The following is a 25652-nucleotide window of genomic DNA, read 5'->3' on the forward strand; positions in this document are numbered from 1 at the left end:
AAGAAGCTTAGGGATTCTGTGAACCCAGGAAGTGAACCTCTGAATGAGAGGAAGTCATATATATTTTGTGCATTAAATAAGAACAAGATTATTAATCACTTATTGGTACTTATCTTCTTGCTTCCTTATTTCTTCACTTTCTGTCTCCTATGCTAGACTATAAGCTCCATGCGGGTAGAAATCTTGACTCTGCCATTCTCTTCGTTCCCCAGTACCTAGGACAGAGCCCGGCATGCAGACGGCACATGATAGACACCTACTGGATGAGTAAACAGATTTAGAATCCGCTATGTCCTTGCTCCCACTGATCAGCAAACAGGCGTGGGACAAACCACAAAGAAGTGGACTTCTTTATGAATCTGACTCAGAAACTTCAGACTCCGCCCACCAGAACTAGACCCTGGCATCAATTCCACATGAACCTCCAAAGACGCAGACAGCCTGGAGCTGAGAGCTCAGCTCTTCTGGTTGGGAGTGTGAGGAGAGAAGGTGGGGGCATGCAGAATTCCAGGGTCTGCGGGCGCTTCCCAGAAGCCCTGCCCTGAGGACGCTGCCCACCAGCCCTGGAGAGCAGCCAGCAAACTAGCCTGTGTACCTCTGCCTCTGGGCCGTGAAGATGGGAGGCAGCAGCGGGCAGGGGTGAAGGGGCCTCCACTCTGCAGGCCATTGATCTCCACTAATGAATTTCTTTGTGGAAAGGAACAAACTGCTCCACAGTGCGACTGGCCAAGGCCGCCCCAGCGCGGCAGCCTGGTGTCTCGGGCATGCTAATTACCGTGCTGTCTGAGTACATCTGATCAGCTTCTCCCCACCACTGTTCCATAACTGGCATGCTAATCTGTCCCTACCTGATGGCTTCTGAGCAGGCCAGAGACTTACTAATCAACCCTAATGCAGACAGTTGATAAAGGAAGAAACTTATAACACTGAGATTAAAAACCATGATGTCAGCTTCTAGAAGATCACGATTCACTTAGCTTCTTTTGTAGTGCAGTTCAAGGACTACGGGTTGAAATCACTCATTGCATTCAGGGCCCCTGATACAGTCCTGACTGTTCCACCCTTTCTATCCCATGTGTGACAGAATTCCAGCAAGCCAGCATGACTCACTTATGTGGTAGATGTTACACAGATGGATTCTCAAACTAACACGTCTTTGGAAACCATACGGAAAAGTTTGAATGAATTCAGGCATGATGGTTTCTTTGGCGTGGAAACAGAACTCCTGTGACAGGCAGCATGGTATCTGGAAAAGGCAATGAAATTCTTAACAGCTTTATGGAGGTATAATTGGTATGCAATAAATTGCAAATATTGAAGTGCATGATTTCAACATATGTATCGCCACAATCACCACAATCAGGATAACGAACATATTTCGTGACCCCCCCAAGTTTCCTTGTGTCCTTTGTGGCCCCTGCCACCCACCCCAGTCCCCAGGAAACCACTGAACTGCTTCTCTCACTATAGATTAATTTGCATGCTCTAGAGTTTTATATAAATGTAATCATTTGGTGTGTATTCTTTTCTGTCTGTCTTCTTTCACTAAACCTAATTACTCTGAAATTCATCCATGCTGTTACTGTACCAATGATTGATCCCATTTTATTGCTGAATAGTATCCCATTGTATAGTTGTGTTTATCATCTATACCACAATGTGTTTATCCATTCACTTGCTGACAAACATTTCAGCTGTCTTCTGGTTTTGGTATTACAAATGAAGTTGCTATATGTTTTTGAGTGGATATATGCTTTCATTTCTCTTGGGTAAATACCCAGGAGTAGAATGGCTAATATGGTAGCTGTATGTTTAACTATTTAAGAAACTATCAAACTGTTCTCCATAGTGGTTGTGTCAGTTTACATTCCTACCAGCAGCATTTACAATAGCCAAGACATGGAAGCAACCTAAATGTCCATCGACAGATGAATGGATAAAGAAGATGTGGTACATATATACAATGGAATATTACTGAGCTGTTAAAAAGAATGAAATAATGCAATTTGCAGCCACATGGATGGACCTGGAGACCTTTATCATACAAGGTGAAGTCAGACAGAGAAAGACAAATATCATATGATATTACTTACATGTGAAATCTTTAAAAAAAATGATACAAATGAACTTATTTACAAAACAGAAACACTCATAGACTTAGAGAACAAACTTATGGTTACCAGGGAAAAGGGTCGGGGGAGGGATATACTGGGAGTTTGGGATTGACATGTACACAGTACTATATTTAAAATAGATAACCAACAGGGACCTACTGAATAGCACAGGGAACTCTGCTCAGTATTCTGTAATAACCTAAATGGGAAAAGAATTTGGAAAAGAATAGATACTTGTATACATATAACTGAATCACTTTGCTGTACACAGAAACTAACACAACATTGTTAATCAAATATACTCCAATATAAATTTTTTTAAATTTCTTAATTAAAAAAATAAAAATAAAGAATCCCAGTTGTTCTGTAACCTCACTAACACTTTGTATTGTCTGTCTGGCCATTCTAGTAAGTAGGCAGTAGCTTTTCACTGTGGTTTTAATTTAAATTTCCCTAATCCCTAACTAGTAAGCATCTTTCCATGTGCCTACCTGTCATACATATATCTTCTTTGGTGAAGTGTCTATTCAAATACTTTGCCTATTTTTCATTATGGTGTTCATTATTATTGAGTTTTAAGAGTTCTTTTTAGTCTATATGTGATTTCTTTATCAGAAGTGTAACTCGTAAATATTTTCTCCCAGTCTGTGGCTTGTCTTTTTATTCTCTTAACAGTGTCTTTCACAGAGCTTCATTCTTAAAGTGGTCTTAATTTTAATTAAATCCAGTTTATCAATTTCTTTCTTTTATGTATTGTGCTTTTGGTGTTGTACCCAAGAAATCTTTGCCTAACCCTAAGGTCACAAAAGTTTTCTATTGTGCTTTATAGATGTTTTTATCATTTTAGTTTTTTCACAGTCTGTGATCCATTTTTTACTTATGTTTTATATACAGTACAGGTATAGATTGAAGATTATGTCTTTGCACATAGATATTTACTTGTTCTAGCACCATTTGTTGAAACAGCTCTTCTTTCTTCATGGACTTGCCTTTGCAGCTCTGTTGAAAATCAAGCATCTATACATGTCAGGGTCTATTTTGGGGTTCTCTATTCTGTTCCAGTAGTCTGTTTGTCTATGTTTACACCAAAACCACATTGTCTTGACTATTATAGTTTTTCATGTTTTGAGGTCATTTAGTTAGTCCTCCAGGTTTATTCTTCCTTTTCAAAGTTGTTTTGGCTATTTTAGGTACTTTGCATTTCCCTATGAACTTTAAAATCAGTTTGTCAAAAAGCCCTGGTGTGTAGCACTTACTGATTTTCATGGTGTAAATACTCCCACATGGTCAATTTCTAGCTACTAAAGTGCTGTCACTGAACACGGAGCTGGGAAGAAGTGGCCCAGAGGCTCTCGTGAGCCCGTGCACGTTGGCTGCAGGTCACCACACACACCCCACCCCGCACTGCCTCCGTCCCCACAGCAGATGTGGAGGCCCAAGAAGTCTCACTGTGCTGGTGCCGTGCCCTCTGCCGTGTCAGGAGAGGCTGGAGCAGCACCCACGGCCACTGCCTGGCTTTGTGGCCAGGGCCTCTGACCACAGAGACTGTCACCAAGGCACAAGGGAGGTCCAAGGTGGGCCGCTGGGGAGGAAAGCTTCTCCCCCAGTTCCTGTCTCCAGGTACCAAGGTGCCCCTGATGCGCCATACCATCCTGCAGGTCTGGAGCGCACCTGACACTCGCTCTGATGCCCTTCCGCCCAGGCCGGCTAACTGCAAGTCCTCAGGAGGATTTCACCTTGAGCTGCCCATGGCCCTCCAGTGAAATCCTGTGCCGCGTAGAAGGAAGCAAATTGATTGATCTTTCTTGGTGACTGTTAGCAAGATTCACAGCTGGCAGCAGACTACATTCATCTGTGCCTCTGACTTTAATTACCACAGGCACCTGGGGTGTGTGCGTGCCTGCATGTGTGTGTGCTCACGTGTGTGTAAGCCTCCAGATCTCTGGTCTTTTTATTTCTGTACCTCTGACCCACGTCAAACAACAAGCATCAGCTCAGTGCCGTCTCCATGCTCCCAGCTCCCACACGGTGGCCTCTCTGGGAGATTCCCGTTCCCACTGGGCGGTCCTGGCTCCAGGACCATCTCTCCCATTTGCCCCTTTAACCCTGGGTGTTCTGGTGCCTTCCTAAAGTTGTTAGTCTGGGTTGCTTCCATGTCACCTGTCTCACCTCTGGTAGTAGATAAATTCCCTCCCCTGAAGGACAGGGAGTGGACTGTGTTTCCCTGACTGCACCCCAACTGATAAATCCTGTGTAGCCAGGATTTACAGAGTCTTGGGGGAATGATGAGAGAAGAGGTTGGAGAAGGAGTGGGGCAAGGAACGGACCTTGAGGCCCATGGGCTCCCTGAAGGGATTTGAACTTCTCCCGCAGGAGAAGGGGCGCCATGGCCGGGCTCTAAGCAAGGCTCTGAGTTTAAGGAAGCTGACTTTGGTGACAGTGAAGAATGAATGGACGCCTTCCAAAAGGTATTATATGTAAATACACGCTACACACACACACACACAGAGGCTCCCAAGAGACTACACTTTTCTTTCATTACCCTCAGAAAGCAAAGTAGACAAAAGGTGGGAACAACCCAAATGTCCATCAACAGATGAATGGATTAACGAAATGTGGTGTATAGACATACACTGGAATATTATCCAGCCTTAAAAAAGAACGAAATTCTGAGACATTCTATGATATGAGTGAGCCTTGAAGACTTTGTGTTGTAAGATAAGTCAGTCACAAAAAGACAAACACTGTATGATCTCACTTATGTGAGGTCCCTAGAGCAGTCAAATTCATAGAGGGAGGGAGAAGGGTAGTGGCCAGGGGCCAGGGCAGGGGGCACTGGGGAGTTAGAATCTAATGGGTACAGAGTTCCAGCTTCGCAAAATGAAAAGAGCTCCAAATACGCATGGTGGTGATGGTTCCACAGCAATGGGAATGTGCTAAATGCCACTGCATTTGCACACTGAAAATGGCTAAAACGGTAAACTTATGTTGTATAGATTTTACCACAATTGAAAAAAGCAAAGTGGGACATTCCCAGTGTACAAGCAGACTGCAGTACATGTCACAAGGACCCGCAGGTGACATCCCTTCATACCTACATCTGTGGCAATGCCACAGAGCCATGGAGGTCTACAGCAACAAAGTCCATACAGGCCACACAATGAGGGTACACCCTCCAGAGCAGCCCTCTGAGTTCTAAGGCTGTGCTGTGTTCATGTCCAGGAGGTGTGTGGTCAGGAGGGTCTGGAGGATGGGAGGCAAGGGGTGGGGGAGGAAGAGAGGGTGCGACAGCCAGAAAAGGCCTCCTGGGCCTCCTCCCACTACAGCATCTTCTGACCCAGGGGCCCTCAGGGTGCCACCTGTCCCAGCCCTCCTCTCCCTCCTCACACCAGGGGAACACACACATCTGTCGCTTGGAGCAGTGGGGAGGAGAGTAAGGGTTTGAGACTTAAATTGCCACCTGCAGCTGTAACCCCTCCCAGCCTCAGTTTCCTAGACTAGCTGGTGTGCGTGTGCCAAACTTGCTGATTTGCTGTGCAGACTGAGAAAAGGATGGTGAAGGCGCCTGGCACAGGGTAACTGCACAAGAAGTGTTCTATCCCCTTCCTTTTGGAGAAACAATGCAGGGCACATCACTCTGTTTATGGTCCCTAAGCGAAGCTCAACCAAACGGCCTTTAGCCTGTAGGCCCCGGGGAGATGAGGCAGAGATCTTCCATGGGGACCTTTGGTTAATAATGACTTGTCACCCAAAGATGCTCCCCCCATCCCAGGTGGACAAGGGACAGGGACCCTTCCTGCCACAGTGACCCCGGGGGTTCCCTGGGGGATGGAAGCAGTCCCTTCTAGCTCAGACCAGCTCTGACAGCTGGAAAGTTCCTGATTTCCTGTACCACCTCCCCCTTAGTCCAGGTCCAGTCCTGGTACCACTTAGAGCAGGCTGGAGTCTTTGGCTCACATCAGCCCTTCCCCCAGTCCCAGGCCCGTCAGCTGCTCCTCCAGGGACCACCCACGTCGGCTTGGCTCCATCCCACCCGTGAGGCATGACCCCTTCAAAACAGGACACACCACAGGACCACCCGCCCCCACTGCCCACCCCCACCGAGCTGCAGCTGACTCAGTTCTCAAATAGTTTCTCATAAGAGCTGCTGCTGACCTAAGAGGGCCCCTGCTCCACCTCACAGGCTTCTCTGATTTTGGATTTTGTCCCTGATTTTCTGCCTAATCACACTTTTTCTCAGCAACATGGCATCCAAGAAACTATCTTCCTCCAAACCAACAAAGAAAAAGAAAAAAAAACAGGGACCGGAATAGGGTCTGTTCTCCAAAATACTTCTCTTCCTGCCTGCCTTATTTTGGTACCTGGCACCTTAGCACTATTTTTCTAGCTTCCTAACTGGAAAACACAGGGCCCACTGCAACTCAGCAACTCTACTTTCTAGCAATCCAGCCCAGAGAAATACTTAGGCATGTGCACAGAGCTGTGCCTTCAAGGGTGTGCATTCTAGCATTGCTTGTAAGAGCAAAATCACCAGAAACCACCCAATGAGGAAATGGATCCATAAACCCCACCCTGCCGAATGCTGTACAGCAGGTAAGGAGAACAAGGTAGAACCAAGGGGACCGACATGGTGTGAAGGCTCCGAAGCAACTCAAGTAAGAAGCACAGCACAAAGCAAAAGCTTCCGCTTTTGAAAAGCTCCATGTATGTGCACATGAATGTCTGTACATGAGAAGTGTGATGAGCCCAAGCAAGGCCTTTACTTAGTTAGCTCTAGAGAGGAATGCAGGGGAGGGAGCATTAAGGGCACCTATTGTTCTCACCTTAACTGCCTAAGTTGTTTACCCTTTTTTTACAAGACATTTTCATTTTGTGTTATTACTTATACAATAAAAATAATTTCAAAGAAAAATCAACAAAGCAAAGAAAGCAGAGTGATTTACCCTTCCATGTTTCCCCACTGTCTTTAGAAGACTCAGCCTCTCCACCACCTGGGCCAGGTCCATGTCCCAGTCCCTGACCCCAGACACTAGATCCAGCCAGACAGAACTTCCTCCAGCTCTCTCACCCCTGGGCCCCCATATCTGCCCACCTTGCCCTCCCCTCTGCTCGGCCCTCCTCACTCCATCAGGACTGAACTCCACTCTCAAAGGCCTTCCCAGGCTCTGCTGGGCAGGCCGAGCTCCCTGCCGCAGCTCCAGTGGCCGTCACAGCACGGCCTCCATCACGACCCTCTTCCCCAGTGAAGGCAGTTACCCTTGGGGCCAAGGGGACAAAAGCCATGCCTGCCACGCTCACCTCCAATTCCCCAGCACAGCACCTGGAACTCGGTGGGTGTCTGGCCGATGGAACTGGCCTGATTAGATACAGGAGGCCTTGCTCAGTGGGCAACAAGAATCCACAGACTCCATGAAGACCAGCCTAAAGGAAGCTCAGGTGGGGGCAGTCCGACCCGCTCTCCGGGAATGGCGAGCTCTAGCCTGAGACCACCCTCCATAGTCAGAGGACTGTGAGTGATGGTCAAACAAAACCCACCTCTGCATGTGCTTTAAAGTTGAGCCGGGATTACTGTTACACTCTGTCTTCCGTGGCCCCTGCATAGACCAGGTTCCTCCGGGGGAATTCTCTGAAGTGCTGGAGAAGCCTGGTCCCTCTGAGGAGCAAGCTGCCCTGCCTCCTCCTTCTGGAGGACGTGGACGCCCTGTAAGCCACGGCTTCCTTGCCCCATCCTGCCTGCCAGAAGAGCATGCTCACGGCGCTCTAACCAGCCTCCCAGCCAGCGCAGCCACTGTGGCCCTGTCTTCATTTTCTGACTGCCGCTGCCTCATCAGAAGACTCTGCAAACCCTCTCTAGATGTGTGCAGGAAATAAACAAATAAGCAAACAGGCAAACAAGGCATGCCAAAACAATTAAACCAAAAATCACGACAGCATGCCAGGCCCAAGTGGAGGCCCCTGCCCTGGACCAGGAGGCTTGGGGCGAGAAACAGGCAAGCCCTCACAGGTACCAGGTCAGCAAGGGATTGGATAAACAGAGGCCTGGAGAAGAGACATAATGCCACTTAGAGGGAACATGGCCATGTCAGTGTGACCCCTCCATCTTCTGCTTTCAAGTGAACTTGTCACCACTCTCAGAGCTTCCAGTGGGAAACATGGGGTGGGCAGCAGCCCCCCCAGTCAAAACTGCCAGACTTCTTACAATGGAGAACTGGCCACACAATGTACAAGCAACTTCAATCTTGTCACGTTCCAGGGTGACACAACCAAAGAGAACAGGCTTCTGTTCCTAAGCATCTCACTAGACAGGATAGTTCCCACGGAAGGGAAAGCCTTGATGGCACAACACACACCTTGCATCAGAAGAGGGGAAACCCTGCCATAGACATGATGAATTAACCACTCAGATGCTCCCGGCCAGGTCTCCTGAGACTGTGTGACGCAGCCCCTGCCCACCATTCCCACTGACACCTTCCATCACCTTATTTCAAACATTCCTCTAGAACATGCCGTGCTATTTTACACCCTGATGTTTTGCACACAGGTTTCCCCTACCTGGGATCTCCCTCCCCCTTCCTCTACCTGACGAAGCCCTCCTTGCTCCCAGCTAATTCAGAACCCACAGCCTCCCAAAGCAGAGTTGAGGGGGGCTGGGGGGCACAGTTTAGGCTTCAGGGCTCTGCAGTCACAGGCCAGCACTTGCGGTGCTGTCCTGGGTACTGAAGAGCAGTCAGACAAATAAGAAATGGACTGGTACCACAGGGAGCTCAATCGCTCTCAGATCCATCATTTAATTTTATTTCAACCTCCCAAGAACCCTCTGAGGTAGGCATTTTATTATCCCCACTGCCAAAATGAGAAAACCAAAGATGAGAAAGATTTGTCAATGGGCCCAGAGATAAGTGAGAAAAAAGGCTGAGGCAGGAACGGAACCCAAGTTCCCCGTGTTCACCCACAAAACCTCAGTGGCCACTATTAACCTCACACTGTGATATAAACATGTATTTTGTGTTTATTCCTCCTGTGAAGCTGTGGGGAGAGCTTTCTCAAGGGCTGGGCCCATCTGAACTCTCATCAGGCCCTTCCCCTGGGTACACAAGTGCTCCCTCCACACTGGCCAAGAAGGAAGGTGTAAACAGAAACTCAGCAGCCTGAACACACTAGTTCACTGGTGGGAGTGGAGGAGGGTGAGGTTTTGCCTGATCTTTGGACTCCAGAGAAATCACATGTTACTGCCGTAATTAGGAATCTCATACAAAGAAACAAATGCTTCCTGGAAGAATAAATAGGCAATGAAGCACCCCAAAATATAGATTCATTCACTCATATATCGAGTATTAATTGAGCACCTACTATGTTCCAGGTGCTATTCTAAATGCTGGGTACACAGTGTCACTTAATAAAACACAAAACTCACATTCTCATTGGGGAAAGACAAACATCAAAAAGTAAGTAAATGGCAGGTAAATTCAATGAAAAAAATAATTCAAGGAAGAGGGAAGAGGGTATCAAGAGGAAAAGGAGTTCCATTTTTTAATGAGGTGGTGAGGGAAGGTTTTGGGGCAGAAGTGCCCCAAGTGTTCCCACACAACACTTCACAGGGAAACATCTTAGGGTATTCCCAGAGCCTTTCTGCCTCCCAAGACTCCCAAGGAGAAGGATGTTCCTAAAGCTGCTCATAGATGCTGTCTAGACACATCTAGACCAGCAAGATCCATGGCTCCCCTCCCTCAGGGCCCAGCTGCTGAGCAACCAGGAAAGGAAACCCACTTCCCAAGCCTTCAAAAAGGCTTCTTCAGAGCTGGGTGGCATCCACTGAGATTCCCTTTGTGAGAAGCAAAGGAAAACTTTTAAAGCATAAGGCTCTCACCCTGCTATAGCACTGAGAATGTGCTTGGCCAGGATCCACCAGCAGCCTAGGAAAGAAGCACTATGATACCCATCTTACAGATCAGGAAAACCAAGGCTCTGAAGGGTACCCATAGCTTGCCCAGGATGCAGTAAGCAATGGAGCAGGGACTTGAATGTCATTCTTTTCTGATGCTTGAGTCTGTGCTCATAACCACCCGAATGTCGCCTCTCAAGGAGGTGCCAGGCATCGCTTGGCAAGGGAAGAGGAGCCATCTCTGGCCAATGAGCAGACAGTCAGAGCTCTCATCCCAGCTGGAGATGGCTTCAGCCCGAGTGCCAGCCACAGCTGCCAGAGGGCTTCCCTGGCTCCCCCCACCCCTCCCCTCCCCTGCCTTCCACTCCTCCCCATGCTTTCCCTGTCTTCTGGTCAGACACACTGACACTCCAGGCCCCTGAGAACACTCCTAGGAGCAGAGGATGCTACACGCAGGCTCCAGGCATATAGAATGGCTCTCAGGGCCTATGGCTTTCCAGCCAGTGCTGAAGTGACTGGGGCCAGAAGGAAGTTAGCTATGATGTTCTCTCTTCACCGCAAAGGCATTTCTATACCTGGCAATGTTCTGCACCTTGACTAGGATGGTGGTTATGCTAGTGCACACATTTGTCAAAACCCATTAAACAGTACACGTCTAATAAGGGTATTTTATTGCATGCCGATTATGCCTCAACATAGTTCATTTCAAAAAATGAAGGAACTCTCCTGACATTGGTGGATCCTATTAGGAAAGAGCCCTGCTCTCCCCGATGGGAGGGTAGGAGATGGTTCAACTGAAACAACGAAAAGGACGTAATATTTCATTTCACTGGGCGCTGCGGGGACAATCAGGGTCCCACTTGGGCCAACAGTCCTCCCAGATATTTGGGGCCCCATCTTGTGGGTACCCTTCCTGGAATTCTAGTATTTAACCACAAAACCTGTTCCCTCTTGTATCCTGGGGCTGCGGAGGTCTGGAAAAGCAGGATCTGCAGGAGAGGGATGTCGACAGGGCCACATTTGTCTTCCAAGGGGGCACTGTGGCACGACATGGGAAGAGGGAGGTGTAGGCCAGGCCAAGTTCTTGCTGTGGCGACTCCCTTGGGCCCCAGCTACACAATGGGCTGTCCGTGGGGGCCAGGGCAGCCTCGCCTTCCTGTCCTTCATCCACGCCTGCATCAGGCATCTCCTCATGTCCTCAGACGCACCATGGAATCTGATGGAAGGGTGAGGGAACTTCAGAGTTACTGAACTTTAATCTTCCAGCAAGTGCTACAATTAACGTGCCCCAAAGTACAGTCGCTTTATAATTAGATCGGAGAACAAACACAAAACACTCGTCCCAGTAAAGTTATTGTGGAACTTCTTGGTAGGTGTCCTAGCAATTAAACTCACTTGTTCATTTCATCTGGAAAAAGTATTTATTACTTCAATTTAAACTAATGCCATAATGATACGATGTGTGTTATTTTTTTAATAGATCTTTATTGGAGTATAATTGCTTTACAATGGTGTGTTAGTTTCTGCTTTATAACAAAGTGAATCAGTTATACATATACATATATCCCCATATCCCCTCCCTCTTGCGTCTGCCTCCCATCCTCCTTATCCCACCCCTCTAGGTCATCGCAAAGCACCGACCTGATCTCCCTGTACTATGCTGCTACTTCCCACCAGCCAACTATTTTACATTCGGTAGTGTATATATGTCGATGCTACTCTCACTTCACCCCAGCTTCCCCCTCCCACTCCATGTCCTCAAGTCCATTCTCTATGTCTACATCTTTATTCCTGCCCTGCAACTAGGTTCATCAGTACCATCTTTTTTTTTTTTTTTTTTTTTTTTTGAGAACGCTCACCATCACGGTTCAGTCATCTGACTTCCTATGCTGGGGGCAAGAAAGGAGATTTCGTTGGCACAAAGCATAGGTTAAAATAGCATTTGTCCAGTAATTCTCTTTCTTCTGGGGAGTTTCATGTCAGGAGGACTCAAGGGTGAGGACCAACAGCTGACAAATGTTTGCCACGAGAAACTGTCAGGCTGTCCAGCTGAGAAGGTGCAATGGCTCACCAGAGCTACCTGGGACCATGCAGTGAGCCTGCAGGGATGTCCAGCAGCTCAGCTCTGCTGCCAGGGAGGCCTGGAGTGTCCCCTGCAGGTGAGAGAGCTGACCCTTCCACAAGCACCAAGAATATAACTAAGATGTGTTCTGGGCCACAGCAGAGATGAATCAGCTCAGAGGCTAAGGGAGAACGGGCAGTAAAGGGGCCACCACTGGGTGCAGTTCCTGAGCAAGGAAATCTTCCTGAGTACTCAGCATGTGCTAGGCACTGTGCTAAGCTCTTGGCATGTATTAATGCATTTAATCCACACATCAAGCACACCAGGCGGAAATGATTATTTATCCCCAATTGACAAATGAGGAAACTGTTGCACAGAGAGGTTGAGTGACTTCTCTAATGTCACACAGCTATAGAGACAGAGCCGGGATTCAACTGAGGCAGACTGCTCCTGAGTCCTTGCTCCTAACCATTATACTCAAGAGAATTCCTGAGGAGGGGCAAACAGCCAAAGCTCTTTTGCCAAGACTCTACCAAGCCCTGAGCCCACACCCAGCCATGAAAGGGAATACTGATCACTGCCACTCCTGGTTCCCACACATGATTTGTTATTATCATATAGACCACTTGCCATGTACCAGGAACTCTGCTGGGGGTTTTACTCTGTAGCTCAGAAATTACCATCCCTGTTCCTTAGGTGAGAAAGCAGAAGCTCAGAGAAGTCACCATGGGCAGTCAGTAGGAGGGAGGGATGGCAACCTCCACTCTTTTTTATTTACTTACTTATTTTTTGTACTTGAAACAAAACAAAAGATATTTTAAAATATGCAGTAAAAAATATATCTCCCATCCCCCTCCCAAGTCATTGTGTTTCCCTCCCTAACACAGCACTCCTTTATGACTGTATGTGTACTCAGATACACACACATGTGAGCCTGCTTTGACCCAGAGCAATACTGCCACCACTGTTCTCACTTTGCTATTGTGAGCTAACAGTACCATGTGTTGGAACTATGGCTTCTTAATACATAAAGAACCATAGTTTTCCATTATATATACGTATCATAATATACTTAACCACTAAGGTTGTTGGAATGTCTGCAGTTACCAACAGTGCTACAATAAATCCTTGTGCATTAAGAAGAGTCTACCTGAGGTGTTTGTTCCCCACAGCTTTGCCACGAGGACCAAGAGGCTGTGAGCAGAGCTGTGATACCCGGGCTTTGGGAATCAGACCTGGCCAACCCCCCTACTCACCAGCCATATGACCTAGAGCACATCCCTTTACTTCTCTGAGCCACAGTTTCCTCATGTGTAAAACAAGGATAGTATATACCCACCTGGAAAGGTTTCCATAAGGATGATGTGAGCTGGAGCACTTAAGGCACTTACACAGTGCCCTGCTCAGAGTGACGGCTGGAGAGACGTGAGCTGTTACTCACTGATACCTGGGCCACCTGGGTTACCTGGGAAGTTCAGGCCTTGCCTCTGGCTTGGACTCTGCGTCTGGGATTTGTCCTCAGTCAGATCACAACTCTTCTCTGTGCATTAGTTTCTTCCCTTTCATAGACAGCCAACGAGTCCGGACACAGGCAACTTAAGAACCAGAGCCCTCTGGAGATGGAGACCCCATGTCTATCCTCAGATCTCTGGACTGGGCGTGAAGAATAGGACCTGAAGGCACCACCTGAGGTAGTGAGCTATGGCTCCCAAGGATTTCTGGGGACTCTGAGCTCATCAGTGAGGCCTCTAAGGCCTGCTGGGCCCAGAGCTCCAGCCTCACCCATGGCCACTGCCCACAACCCAGCCATATGATCTTTCCCCTCTCCATTGCCCCCAGGCCTTCCAGTTGCTTTTCCCTCTGCCTGGGACACGTTTCCTCCCCTCCTCTCCCAGTGCCCTCTGCTTGCCTATCTCCTACTAGTCCTTTAGACCCTTGCTTACATGCCACCTCTTCCTGGAAGCCCTCCCAAGCCACCATGCCACAGGCTGTGCAATCACCACCAAGAATAAGATCGGCTCTGTGGCCAGAGCAGAGCAGAGCAGTGTCAGCGAGGAATGTCAGGCCATGGCTGCAGGGAGAGATGGTCTAGCACTGGGATCCAGGCACACCCAGGGGCAGGGCCTAGCTATGGACATCCAGGCAGGAGGACAACGTTTGTTCTCAGTGCAGAGACTGAGGTTTCAGCAGGAGAATATCTTTATGCCATTTGGATAGGGAAGGACCTCTTAAATGAGACAGGAAACAGAGCTACTTGTCTAAAAGAATAAATTTGAAAATAATACAATATAGAACTTCTGTGAATTAAGACAACTAACTGAAAGAAGGTATTTAACATCCCTAACTTACAAAAGAAAAGGCTCAGTCTTAAAAATAGGCAAAAATTAAAAACTACATACAGGTGTTTAGAAGAGCAAACAAAAATAGTGCATAAAGATATGAAAAGATTCTCAACCTCATCTTTTATCACAGCAATATAAATTAAAATCACAGCAAGATACCATTTCACATGAAAATCTTAAAAGTAAAAACAGTACCAGGTGTTGGTGAAGTTGGGGAGCTTTGAGGACGCTCATACATTGCAGAGAGCAATGAAAATAGGTAGAAATTCTTTGGAAAGCAATTTGGAATGATATACTAAAGTGAAACATGCATACCCCATAGTCCAGCAATTCTGCTCCTTTGAGACAGACCCTTAAAAAATTCTTGCACACGAACACCAATAATCTTATCAGTATTATTTGTAATAGCAAAAACCTGGAAACAAATGCCCATAGTAACACAATGGATAATAAATCAGGTGATATTTTTTGCAGCAGTAAAAATGATCGAATATACCCATCTGCATCAAATGAACAGATCTCAAAAACCTAAAATTGAATAAAAAAGAAAGCAATCACGAAAGTGTACAGAAGTGTTACTCCAGATATTTAAGGTTTACAAAGAGGCCAAACTAAGCAATATGTATCTTAGGATCCATACTTGTATGATAAACTATAAAGAAAAGCAAGCAACTGGTTAGAACACAGTCAAGATAGTGTTTATGTCCCCTAGGTAGGAGAGGACATGATACAGGCTGGACACACAAGGGCTCCTACACATTTTTAAACTGGTCTGGGTTCATGGGAGTTCACTTTATCACCATTCTTTTAACTTGACATATACATTGTAAACATGTGTAACTTTTAAACTTTTTAAAATAATTTTAAAACAAGCACGAATAGGAAATGGCCACACATTTAGAGCTTTAAGCTTTTGTTTCTGTGGAATCCCAGCTCCCAGCCCCATTCCAGGCCTGAAAGCTGGCCCAGAGGCCAAGGGGGACCACCACACCCCAGAGATGCTGTGGAGGAAAGAGCCCTGGGGTCCTGACTTCACATCCCAGCCCTGTGCAACTTTAACCAAGATACTCCACCCATCTGTTTCTTCATGTAAAAAGAGTACCTAGCAAAATAGTTGTACATGGTAGGGACTCAGTGAATATTTGTTGAACGAATGAGTCAGTGATTTCTAAGATCCCAGTCGTAAATACACCCCTCATCCAGATGCGTTCACCAGGGAGAAACTGTGCCTGCAGCTCCTAGCACAGCCTCCCCAAGACACACACGAATATCCCAGAATTTGAAGTGGCAAGTCAGAGAGTTATCTCTTCTGTTCAATCCAAACTTTTGGTATTTTAATGTTACAGATTTTCTCTCCCAAATGTCAGCTTCTCTTTCGTTTTTCCTTTCGCTGTCACAACAAGCATACAAGTATTTTTGATGGAATTTTACCAAATGGCACATCTTGCATTTTGTAAACCTTAAATATACAAACTCCTCTCTCACCACTCTGCCAAACTCTCTCTTAGAACGTGTTTTTGTCTCTCTGACCCTTGACTCTTGACTCAGATGCCCAGTCCTCAGGCTCCACCCAGGGAAGGACATTCCTGTGTTTAAAGGGAGGCTGAGGGGCAAATGAGGAAGAATCAGTCCTCACCTTGCAAGAGTGGGATCTTACATACGACATTCATTAGCAAGTGACTGACTGCACAAAGCTGGGGCATGCCAAGTCCATTCCACACACCCCATCCTTGGCATTAACTCTGTCTGGCTGGGGCTAGGAGAAGAAGGTTGGAGCCTAGTAAGCCCCAGATTACAGAAATAGGATGGTGCCTTGGCTAAGTGCATGGGCATCGAAGTCATAACGAAACTCTCTGAGCCTCACACTCCTCATCTGTAAAATGCAGTAATAATCCCACCTCAGAGAGCTAGTAAATGGCTTTAATCAAATAATATATGTAAAGATACTTGCAGATAAGCATCAAAAAAAAAAAAAAGTTGCTATATCCCCAAACCACTTCTGTTTGACTTTGGAAGGAATGAAAGTCTTTACACTCAATTTGCTTTTTAATTGGGCTCACTGCAGCTAGTGTTGCAGTGGTCGGGTGGAGGAAGGACCCTGAGGAGTTGTGGGGGCACCATTTGTCTTGGGCGTATCAGCAATGTAAATCCACCCATGGCCCTCGGAGAGGCCAATGTCAGCCAAGCTGAGGGAGCACCCACACCCCGAATTCTTGGGGTTGCATCAAACAGCCTGTGGGCTTCTACCGCCTTGGCTCATCTAACATGTTAAAAATGGGCCAGAGGTTGGGCTGTGCCTGAGGGGCATGGCCAAAACAAGTAACAGTGCTGAATGTTTTATAGAGAATGTTTGGGGTAGAAACCCGGCCTCAAAGGTTGTCAAATCAGGGGGCCAGTGACCAGGGCAGGCAAAGGCAGGAGGTTCTGCATAGTACCCAATGAAAGAGCACTGGCAGGCTTCCCTGGTGGCGCAGTGGTTAAGAATCCGCCTGCCAATGCAGGGGACATGGGTTCAAGCCCTGGTCCGGGAAGATCCCACATGCCATGGAGCAACTAAGCCCATGCACCACAACTACTGAGCCCACCTGCCTAGAGACCGTGCTCCACAACAAGAGAAGCCACTGCAATGAGAAGCTCGCGCACCGCAACGAAGAGTAGCCCCCGCTCACCGCAACTACAGCAAGCCCGCGCACAGCAACAACCCAATGCAGCCAAAAATAAATAAATAAAATAAATTTATATTAAAAAAAAAAAAGAGCACTGGCCTCCAGAAAGGCTAACACCAAATGGATCAGCACCTTGGACAGCGACAGCCAAGGGTAAGGCAGCTCTGAAATGCCTGATTCTCCCCTACCTTGCAGATCAGAATCTGCAAACAGGGCAGGCTGTTGCCAGCCTGTCCCCGCAACATGATGCTTCATGGAGCAATCACAGCACTTTTATTGCTGAGCCTACATGCTTCCTCAGAATCCTTCCCAACACAGCATTCAAGGCTCAACCAATTGCTTGAGGTGGTCCACCAGAGGAAAGCTATTGGGTACCCTGTGTCTTTACAGAATTACTAATAAAGGCCAGTTTAGTTGAAAACTCACTTCAACCCTACCAAAGGTAGCAAAGGTCTCCGTGTCAGAAAAGAGGGGCACACCTTTTGGTTTGATTGGAGGGTCTGGGTGGGAGAGGAGAGGGGCAGAGGAGTGTGCCTACAGAATGAAACATCTGTTTCCTAGCTCACCTCCCCTACTTCAGAGGTCAGACTATTCAGTGCCCTTGTCTTTCCCCCCATTTCTCCTTTGTCTTGTGTGAAAATTGTTTGAAAAGTCCATGTCCGCATAAACAAGTTGGTTCATTCACACAGTGACAATTTATTAGGGCCTACTCTGTGCCAGCCACCATGCTAAGCAGCAGAGACACAGCAGGGAAGAGCACATGGCCCACTGTCTTGGAGCTTACAGCCTGGGTGGAAGTAACAGTTCATCAAGGATTAGCCCTCATGAGTGTGTTGCAACAAGCTGAGAGCAGGCTGAAGGAAGGAGACGTGTGTCTGTGAGAGCATGTAACCAAGGAACCAGCTCTATGGGAAAGGGAGGAGTCTGCAGACAGGTGGAGATCAGGCGCCCTTCCCTGCGGACTCGATCCTTGAGCCAAGTGGGGGTAAGGGATGTACGAAGAAGAAAACACAGAATTTGAGCAAGTGCCATTAGGTGTCATTCGGTCTTCAAGAATTACAGGAGCCCAGATGGGATAGGTAGGCTGGAGAGCTGATACCTGCTTCCTATGGCTGAGCTTCCCGCCAAAGCCACCTTAAGGGCTTAGGAAGAACCAAGGCTTGAAGCGTTTCTATAGGTCAGAGCCAAAGGAGAGCAAAGAAACCAGGAGCAGTGAGGTGGGAAGAGTCTACAGACACTGGACCAGAGCATCCTTCAGCCCTGGCAGTGTCCACACCTCCCTACAGGATGCAGCCTCAGAGCAGACCCAACGTCAGGGGTCGAACCACCAACACAAAGGGTTGTCAGGGGAAGGCTGGGCTGCTGAGAGGTGCTATGACATGGTCTCAAACTCCTTCCCAGAGTCAGGGTTTGAGCGGGGGTTGGAAGGAGAGGCCAAGTCCTGGACAGAGTCCAGTTCAAGCGCCTGGAGCCTCCGGCTGCCCTTCTCCCCATCACCACCTCATCTTAATTTCAGCACAGTGACTGTCTGCTCTTTCAGTTCCTTCTGGAAGACTCTAAACAGCATATTTGCTCAAGAGCTGAGGACAACATTCTGGTCTTAGAGAAGCAGAGTATTTAGGCAAAGGCAAACATATGCTGGTTTCTCTTCTTAGTTACATTCTTGGCAAAGGAATTATTTCACCGAGAGAGAAAAATGGGACTTTCGAGGGTCCACCCCATTCTACCCTGGCCCCAGCTATGCAGCTGCTGACCCTCCCCAGTCCCCCACACCCTTTAAAGACACGTAATGTGGGTGGCTGTGGCTATAAAGGGGTAGCATGGGGATCCTCGTGAGGGAACTGCTCTGCATCTGACTGTGGTGGTCACACGAATCCACATGTGATAAAATTGCACAGAAGTGAATACACACACCCAAGTGCATGTCAACTGGTGAAAGCCCATGGGTTGTGTCAAGGTCAAATTCCACTTGTGATATGGTATGACAGGCGACATGCTGGAGCACACAGAATCTCTGAATTGTTTCTCGTAATTGCATGTGAATCTCAATTAACTCAAAATAAAAAGGTTTTTTTAAAAAAAAAATGCATAAGGTGGAAACCATTTTATCTTGGGACTAGAAATGGTCTGTTTTCACAAAGCAGTCATAGAAAACCTAAAGCTATTTCTTCAAAGCCCACTGTTCTAGTTTCCTCACAAGCAAATTATGATTTTCTTTTCATATGGGAGGCCTTCAAAGAAGCCATGACCAGCCATGCCCAGTGTCCCCAGACCCACACAACCCCAACCTGGCTCCATGACATTCAGGGTGTCCCTCCCCCTGACCTTTGCCCCAGCCAGAAACCCTGAAACTGAGGGCAGATCAGGGCAGAGGGAGACAAGGAGCTGGGAAGGCTGGGAGAGTGGCCAGTGAGAGGGGAACACTTTGCAGAGGAGGCTTCCAGGAGGACCCATGCTGCCCAGCCTCCACCACTGCCTGCGTGCAGCCCTTCGGATCCCTGCCAGTGGTTTATTAATATTTTATTGAAAACTCTAAGATCATTCCAACTTCAGCTGTCATGATAAGGTGTTGTTGCTAGGCAACTTTAGCGCCTGTCTACAAATCTGATTTCAGAGTTCTTCCCCCACTCACAAAGCTCGAGGTTCAGTCCTACCACCCAGAGACCCACTTGGCTCAGACCACCAACCGCTGTCCACACCCAGCCCACTGCAAAGCGCTCAGCCTCCACGAGCGATGGTCCAGCTCGCAGGTGTCCCAGTGCCTGGCCGTGCCCCAACCAGAGCCCCCGAGCAGCCCCTGCCCCCAACTCACCATACTCGCTGTCGTAGAACATGACAAACTTCTGCCAGCGCAGCTCTGTCACCAGCCTGAGCATGACATCATTGAGGCGCACGGGAGGTCTGGAGGCCAGCGTGTAGGCCTCGCCGTCAGGGCTGGGGTTCAAATGGCAGGCGGTACGCGGAGAGCCCCCTGGGTTGCGCTGGACAAAGAGGTGTGGGATGTGCATCGCGTCTGTGAGGGACTGCAGGGCGTTGGCAGACGCACAACCGGTGGATGTGACCAAGGCCAAAATCCCCTGGGTCATGAGGTCACAGGCTGGAAAGAGAGGGGAGAGAGAGGGTGGGGTCAGCATGGGGGCGATGCTGCCCTGGCTTCAACTGGCCCAGCTCATGCCAGGCAGCTCATTCCCAGGGTTCCAAGAAACACTGCCTCCCTCCAGGGACCAAGAACCCATGTCAGGCCAGGCCAGAGGCTCTCACAGGCACAGTCTGTGATGCCCTAGTGATGCTGCCAGCTAGATGTTCTTGTGTCCATTCAACAGATGAGAAAACAGAGGTCAGGAGAGGCAAAATCATTTGTCCTAGGCTACTCAAGCGGGGAGAGTAGAACAGGGATACAACCCACATCTGCCTGAGACAGCCATCAGTGCTACTAAATTAGCCATCCTGTTTCCCACTTGGGCTGTGAGCCGCTTAAGAGCTGTGAGCTCGTTTTGTTGATCCATGTATTCCCAAGGCCACGCCACAGGCCAAGAATACACTGTGTCCTCTACAATTGTTGGCTGAACTGAACTGATTGGGGCCTAGGGGAATGAATAACATCGGAAAGCCAGGGAGACACTTACCCCCGAGGATCCAGATTGTAGGCAAAACCCCCCAGAAACCCTAGGCCTTCTGGCCAAGTCCATTTGATTCATATCATAAAAATACTAGGTCAAACCCCAGAGGAAGCATTTGGTTCCAGAAGCCCAGGATTATTCAAAAGCCACTTGACAGTAACAAAGGAAGATGCTCGTGCAGCTGGGGCGCTGACTGCAGGTGTGCAGAAGGAACATGACCAGGTGCCAGCAGCTGTTTCTAGGGTAGCTGCGCTCAGGGATCACCTTTGGAAGTCATCCAGCAACCATGAGTTCCAGTAACCCCTTTTAGCCACACACTTAAGACCTTTTTGGAACATCAGGCCAATTAATAGAAAGATGCACCTCCCAACACTGCAACCCACTGCACCAGTTTTGAAGCAAACACTTATTAATAATGCTTTATGTGATGGCAGGAATGTGGGAAAGCAGATGCAGTTTCAAAACACAGCCTGTGAATGTCAGCAGGCTGTCTGCTGCAGACAGCAGACTTTTTTTTTTTTCTTTAACATCTTTATTGGAGTATAATTGCTTTACAATGGTGTGTTAGTTTCTGCTTTATAACAAAGTGAATCGGATGGACCTAGAGTCTGGCGGCAGACTTTTGAACAACTTTGACAATGCGGTTCTTTCGGGTGAAAGCACCTGGGTTTATGTAATGCCTCAGACCAGGCTGGGAGGAGGAGACGGAGACCAGGGAGAGGAAATCTAAGGAGCAAGGCAGTGGGAGGCTGGGAAGGTGCGGGAAGAGGAAGACACCTCCAAGCTTTCAAATACCAAAGGCCAGCTGCTCCCCACGCACGGACACTCACCTTGCACATTCATGGGCTTCGGCAGGAGGACAACTCAAATGCCCACAACTCTCCGTGCTGAACCCTCAGCCTCCAAACACAAGGCAGGAGGAGGGGGTGGTTAAACAAGAGATTCTCTGCAGTCTCTCTTGAAGACCATGCAGCCACCTAAATGCTCTGGCCCCTCACATGCAGGCTCCATGCGGCCAAGTTCACTCCTGAATTGAAATCCAATCATGTCATGCTACTGTTTAAAGCCCTTTGGTGGCTCCCAAGACTGCTGCGGACGGAGTCAAACTCCTTGGGGCAGTCTTGCAGGCTCCCCAGTGCCTGCAGCCTCAGGTTCCTCACACGCCCCCGTCCGCTCTGTTACAGACCACGGCCCACCTTTCGGCCCCTGGAACCCATCACATTTCCTGTGGCCTCCTGAACCTTCACATCCACTCTCGCTTCAAGACTCAGACTCTACAACCCCAGACTAAGGACCCTTTGTCAAGTGCTTCATCTGCATCCCACATTTCCCCTATTATGACACTGCACTGTGTGTATAACTGTCTCTCTCTCCCACTTCACCTCAGGCTCCAAGGGGACAAACACCATGCCCATTCTGCTCACCATCCTTTTCCAGACACACAATGTGCCTGGCACACAGCAGTCAGTAAAGACTGATACAATAATACCGTAAGCCTTGACATTTTCATGCCCTCTGGTCAATAATTCCACTTTGGGCATCCATCCAAGCTGTAAAAATTGCTTCAGGTCCAAAAACATTCAGAGGATACTTATCCAGACTCTTGATATATTTATTGCTAACGATCTAAAAGATGCAAAGAGGTGAGTGACATAAAAGTGTTCCATTTGTTGAAAGCACACACAGCCTTTAAAACTATTTATGAAGATACTACAGTAAGATGGGAAAGTGCCTGTCATAAAAAAGTTATGTGAAAGTAATACAAAATTGTATGTATTTTATGATACCAATTAAATAAAACTTAACATGCATGAAAGAAAGATAAGAAGGAACTACTGCAGAATGTTAAAAGTGACTGCATTTTAGAAGAGGTCTAGACGTGGTTTTCCTTCTTTTCTATATTTTGCCAACATTTCATGTCGTGAACAGGTAATTCCTTTACAAAAGGAAAACAATCCTCCAACAATGGATAAGTATGAAGCTATGTAGGAGGAGGGACTATTTTGTGAGAATTTTCTCTGTGCCAAAAACTCTGTCGAGTACTCTATATACATGAGTTCACATTATTCTCATGACATCCCTGTACAGCAGGCATCACTGTGTCTATTTTCCAGATAACAAGATGTGAAGCCGCACAACCGATAAGGGCTGGACTAAGATGGCTTCTCGTCTAAAAATGCTTCTGAGGGGTGACTAAGTGACAAAACCAGGGCACGACATTTCACGCTCACCAGGATTACAACTAGGTAGAAAGCATGCTTATGAAAAAGGCAAGAGAAAACACTAAAAGCCAAGGTCTCTGATGATAAATGGATTTTTCTTTCTTCTCTTGTACATATTCTCTTTAATGCTGATACACCGCATTTATACATTTAAAAAGTAATCTTGGGCTTCCCTGGTGGCGCAGTGGTTGAGGGTCCACCTGCCGATGTAGGGGACACGGGTTCGTGCCCCGGTCTGGGAAGATCCCACATGCCGCGGAGCGGCTGGGCCCGTGAGCCATGGCCGCTGAGCCTCTGCGTCCAGAGCCTGTGCTCCGCAACGGGAGAGGCCACAACAGTGAGAGGCCCGCGTACCGCACAAAAAAAAAAAAAAAAAAAAAAAAGTAATCTTACAAAACACACTGTACATCACTAGGGTGTAAAGTTGCCCAGGAACTCCAGCCCTTAGGTCCCGGCCCAAGACACCCACTGCACCATCACTGGGTCTTGGCTCTCTGTCGTCCACCCCACCTGGCTCCCTCTCAGGGACTTCCTGACTTCTGATGGCAAGCCCCATCCCCATTTCACATATGCTGGGTTATTAAGTCACTAAACCTCCCTGAGGCTCAGTTTCCCCATTTGGGCACACATCCCACTGCTCACCATGGATGGATTTGTCTCTTCCCTCCTGTATGTTTCATGCATACACTCAGCACACCCGCTAAGCACAAAGCCCTGCAATGAGCACTGGGGAGGGGGAGGGGCAAAGAGCAGGATGAACACAGGCCCCATCTGAGGAGCTTACGATCCACCAAGGAGCCAGACCCCACAACTTGGCCTGTGAGGAAGGAAAGGGGAAGCTCCCTGGGACCCAGAAGAGGATGAACTCATGGGGGCTCAGCACCAGGGCCTGAAAGGAAGAAAAGGATTTAGACCAGGAGAGATGGGGGAGCAGTGTGAGTGAGGGGTGCAGTGGGACAAAGACACAGGGGCTGGGCAGTGGGAACGTGCTCAGGGAACAGGTCCCCCTGCCCCAACCCCGGTGGCAGCCAGAGACACCAGCTTCTTGGCTGGGCCTGGGCTCACCAGGGCAGCAGAAGGAGCGCTAGAATCTCACAGACCAAAGCTCCAGTTTGGGCTCCTCTGGCCGGCGGCCATGTGGCCATGGGCATGTCTCCTTCCTGAGGCCCCGTTTTCTATTAATTGAAGATATGAACCTCTACCCAGCAGAGTTATGGGAGCACTGACTTAGAACGTGGACCACAAATGCCAATCCCGTGCCATGCACAAGAAAGATGCTAACTATTAATACATGTCAGTTTCCTGCCCCTCTCCTTGGGCATCCCCAGCTCCCCATCAATGTCCCCACCCAAATCATGCCCAGGATCCCAAGAAATAGCAGTTACAACAGAGAACGACCTCACTCCTGCTGCTGACAAACCCTCCCCGTGGAGGTGGGCACCCTGACCCACCCCTGTACGGACACCTGCAGCACCACGGAAGCTCCTCAAGGCCTCGACCTCCTAGGTGAGCAGGGTGGGTAATTAAGGCTGGAAGCCTCTCCCAGGCACTAATGGAGAAGCCTGATACAAGTCAATTTCTAATCCACTGTGAATGGCCTGCTAATTGGGGCACTGTTGAAATAATGGTTATTTAGAGGCTCCTAACATAAAAATAACAAGATCAAAATACATCAGATCAAAGCCACACCAGCTATTAGCTTAAACAAGGTTGTGTGCTCACTCCTAGGACAGGACATCACACAACTCACACCCCAGTTGTAGAAGAGACACCGAGCCCCAGTGCTGGCGTCCGATGGCTTGGATCTGAATCCAGGCCCTGCCACGTCCATGCTGTGGGACCTCGGGTGAGGGGCCCACCCTCTCTGGGCCTCTGTGCTTTTTCTGTCAGAGAAAGATGACGGCACCCACTTCATAGAGCTGTTGTGCATATTCTCTGAAAGGTCTTTGTATGTGAAGAACCATTTGGCACTGCCTGATGCATAGTAAGAATGTAGAAGTCACCTCTGTCTCCAGCTTAGAGGTGCTTCTGCAGCTCACTAGAAGATAACAGCCTTTGTTATAATTCTTTGTATCCAATATCCTATGGTCATAAAGCTGATCTCTCTCTTGATGATAACAATGCAGGCTTGATGGATTGATATGAGCTCCCCAAGAATGGCTCATCAGCTGCGAAAGTAAGAAGCAGAGATGAATGTAATGAGCAGCTTCGAGACCCCTTATCCAAGCTCAGTGGCCTAGGAGAACAGAGGTCTCCGGACCACTTGATGGATTCCCAGGAATCGGGAAGGAGCAGGCTGTTCAGACTCAGGGCTGGGTCCAGGCAAGAGGATCCATGGAGCTCAGCCAGCATTCCCAGACAGCCCCACAGTCACATCCCTGCCAGCTTCCCCTGAGATGTCAGCGTCCTGCTGATCCAGGATTCTCCAGACACGGGACTCTCAGGGTAGGATGTGCCAGGTGTAGCACTGACAAGCAGGGTCTCCCTAATTCTCACCCCAGGTGAGCTTTCTGATCCCCTGGTGAGAAAACTGAAGCACAGAGAGGGCTGACCACTTGGCTCGGGTCATACAGCCAGAGAGTGAATGGCATCTGCCTCACCCATGACATATGGACACCAATAGTGCTTGTCTTAATGGAGTTGTTAAGAGTATTAAATAGTTTGTTGCTTTGCTAGGCCATGCTGGGGGCTGGGCCAGAGGCTAGGAGGGTGTGCAGTACACAGGTGCTTCTGCTCATGGGCTC

The 25652-nt window shown here is 48.2% G+C and overlaps 1 protein-coding gene across 1 annotated transcript in view; it reads right to left on the minus strand.

The window, feature by feature from the left end:
* GRID1 (glutamate ionotropic receptor delta type subunit 1) overlaps positions 1-25652 on the minus strand; it is a gene marked incomplete at both ends in the record, with an annotated part of 680272 nt that overhangs the window by 529680 nt on the left and 124940 nt on the right. Inside the window, one exon of the mRNA XM_079706722.1 lies at positions 19879-20163. Coding sequence (XP_079562848.1) covers positions 19879-20163 — 285 coding nt within the window. The remainder of the gene's footprint in view (positions 1-19878; positions 20164-25652) is intronic.

Source organism: Hyperoodon ampullatus (assembly GCF_949752795.1).
Source record: "Hyperoodon ampullatus genome assembly, chromosome: 1".
Taxonomy (NCBI): domain Eukaryota; kingdom Metazoa; phylum Chordata; class Mammalia; order Artiodactyla; family Ziphiidae; genus Hyperoodon; species Hyperoodon ampullatus.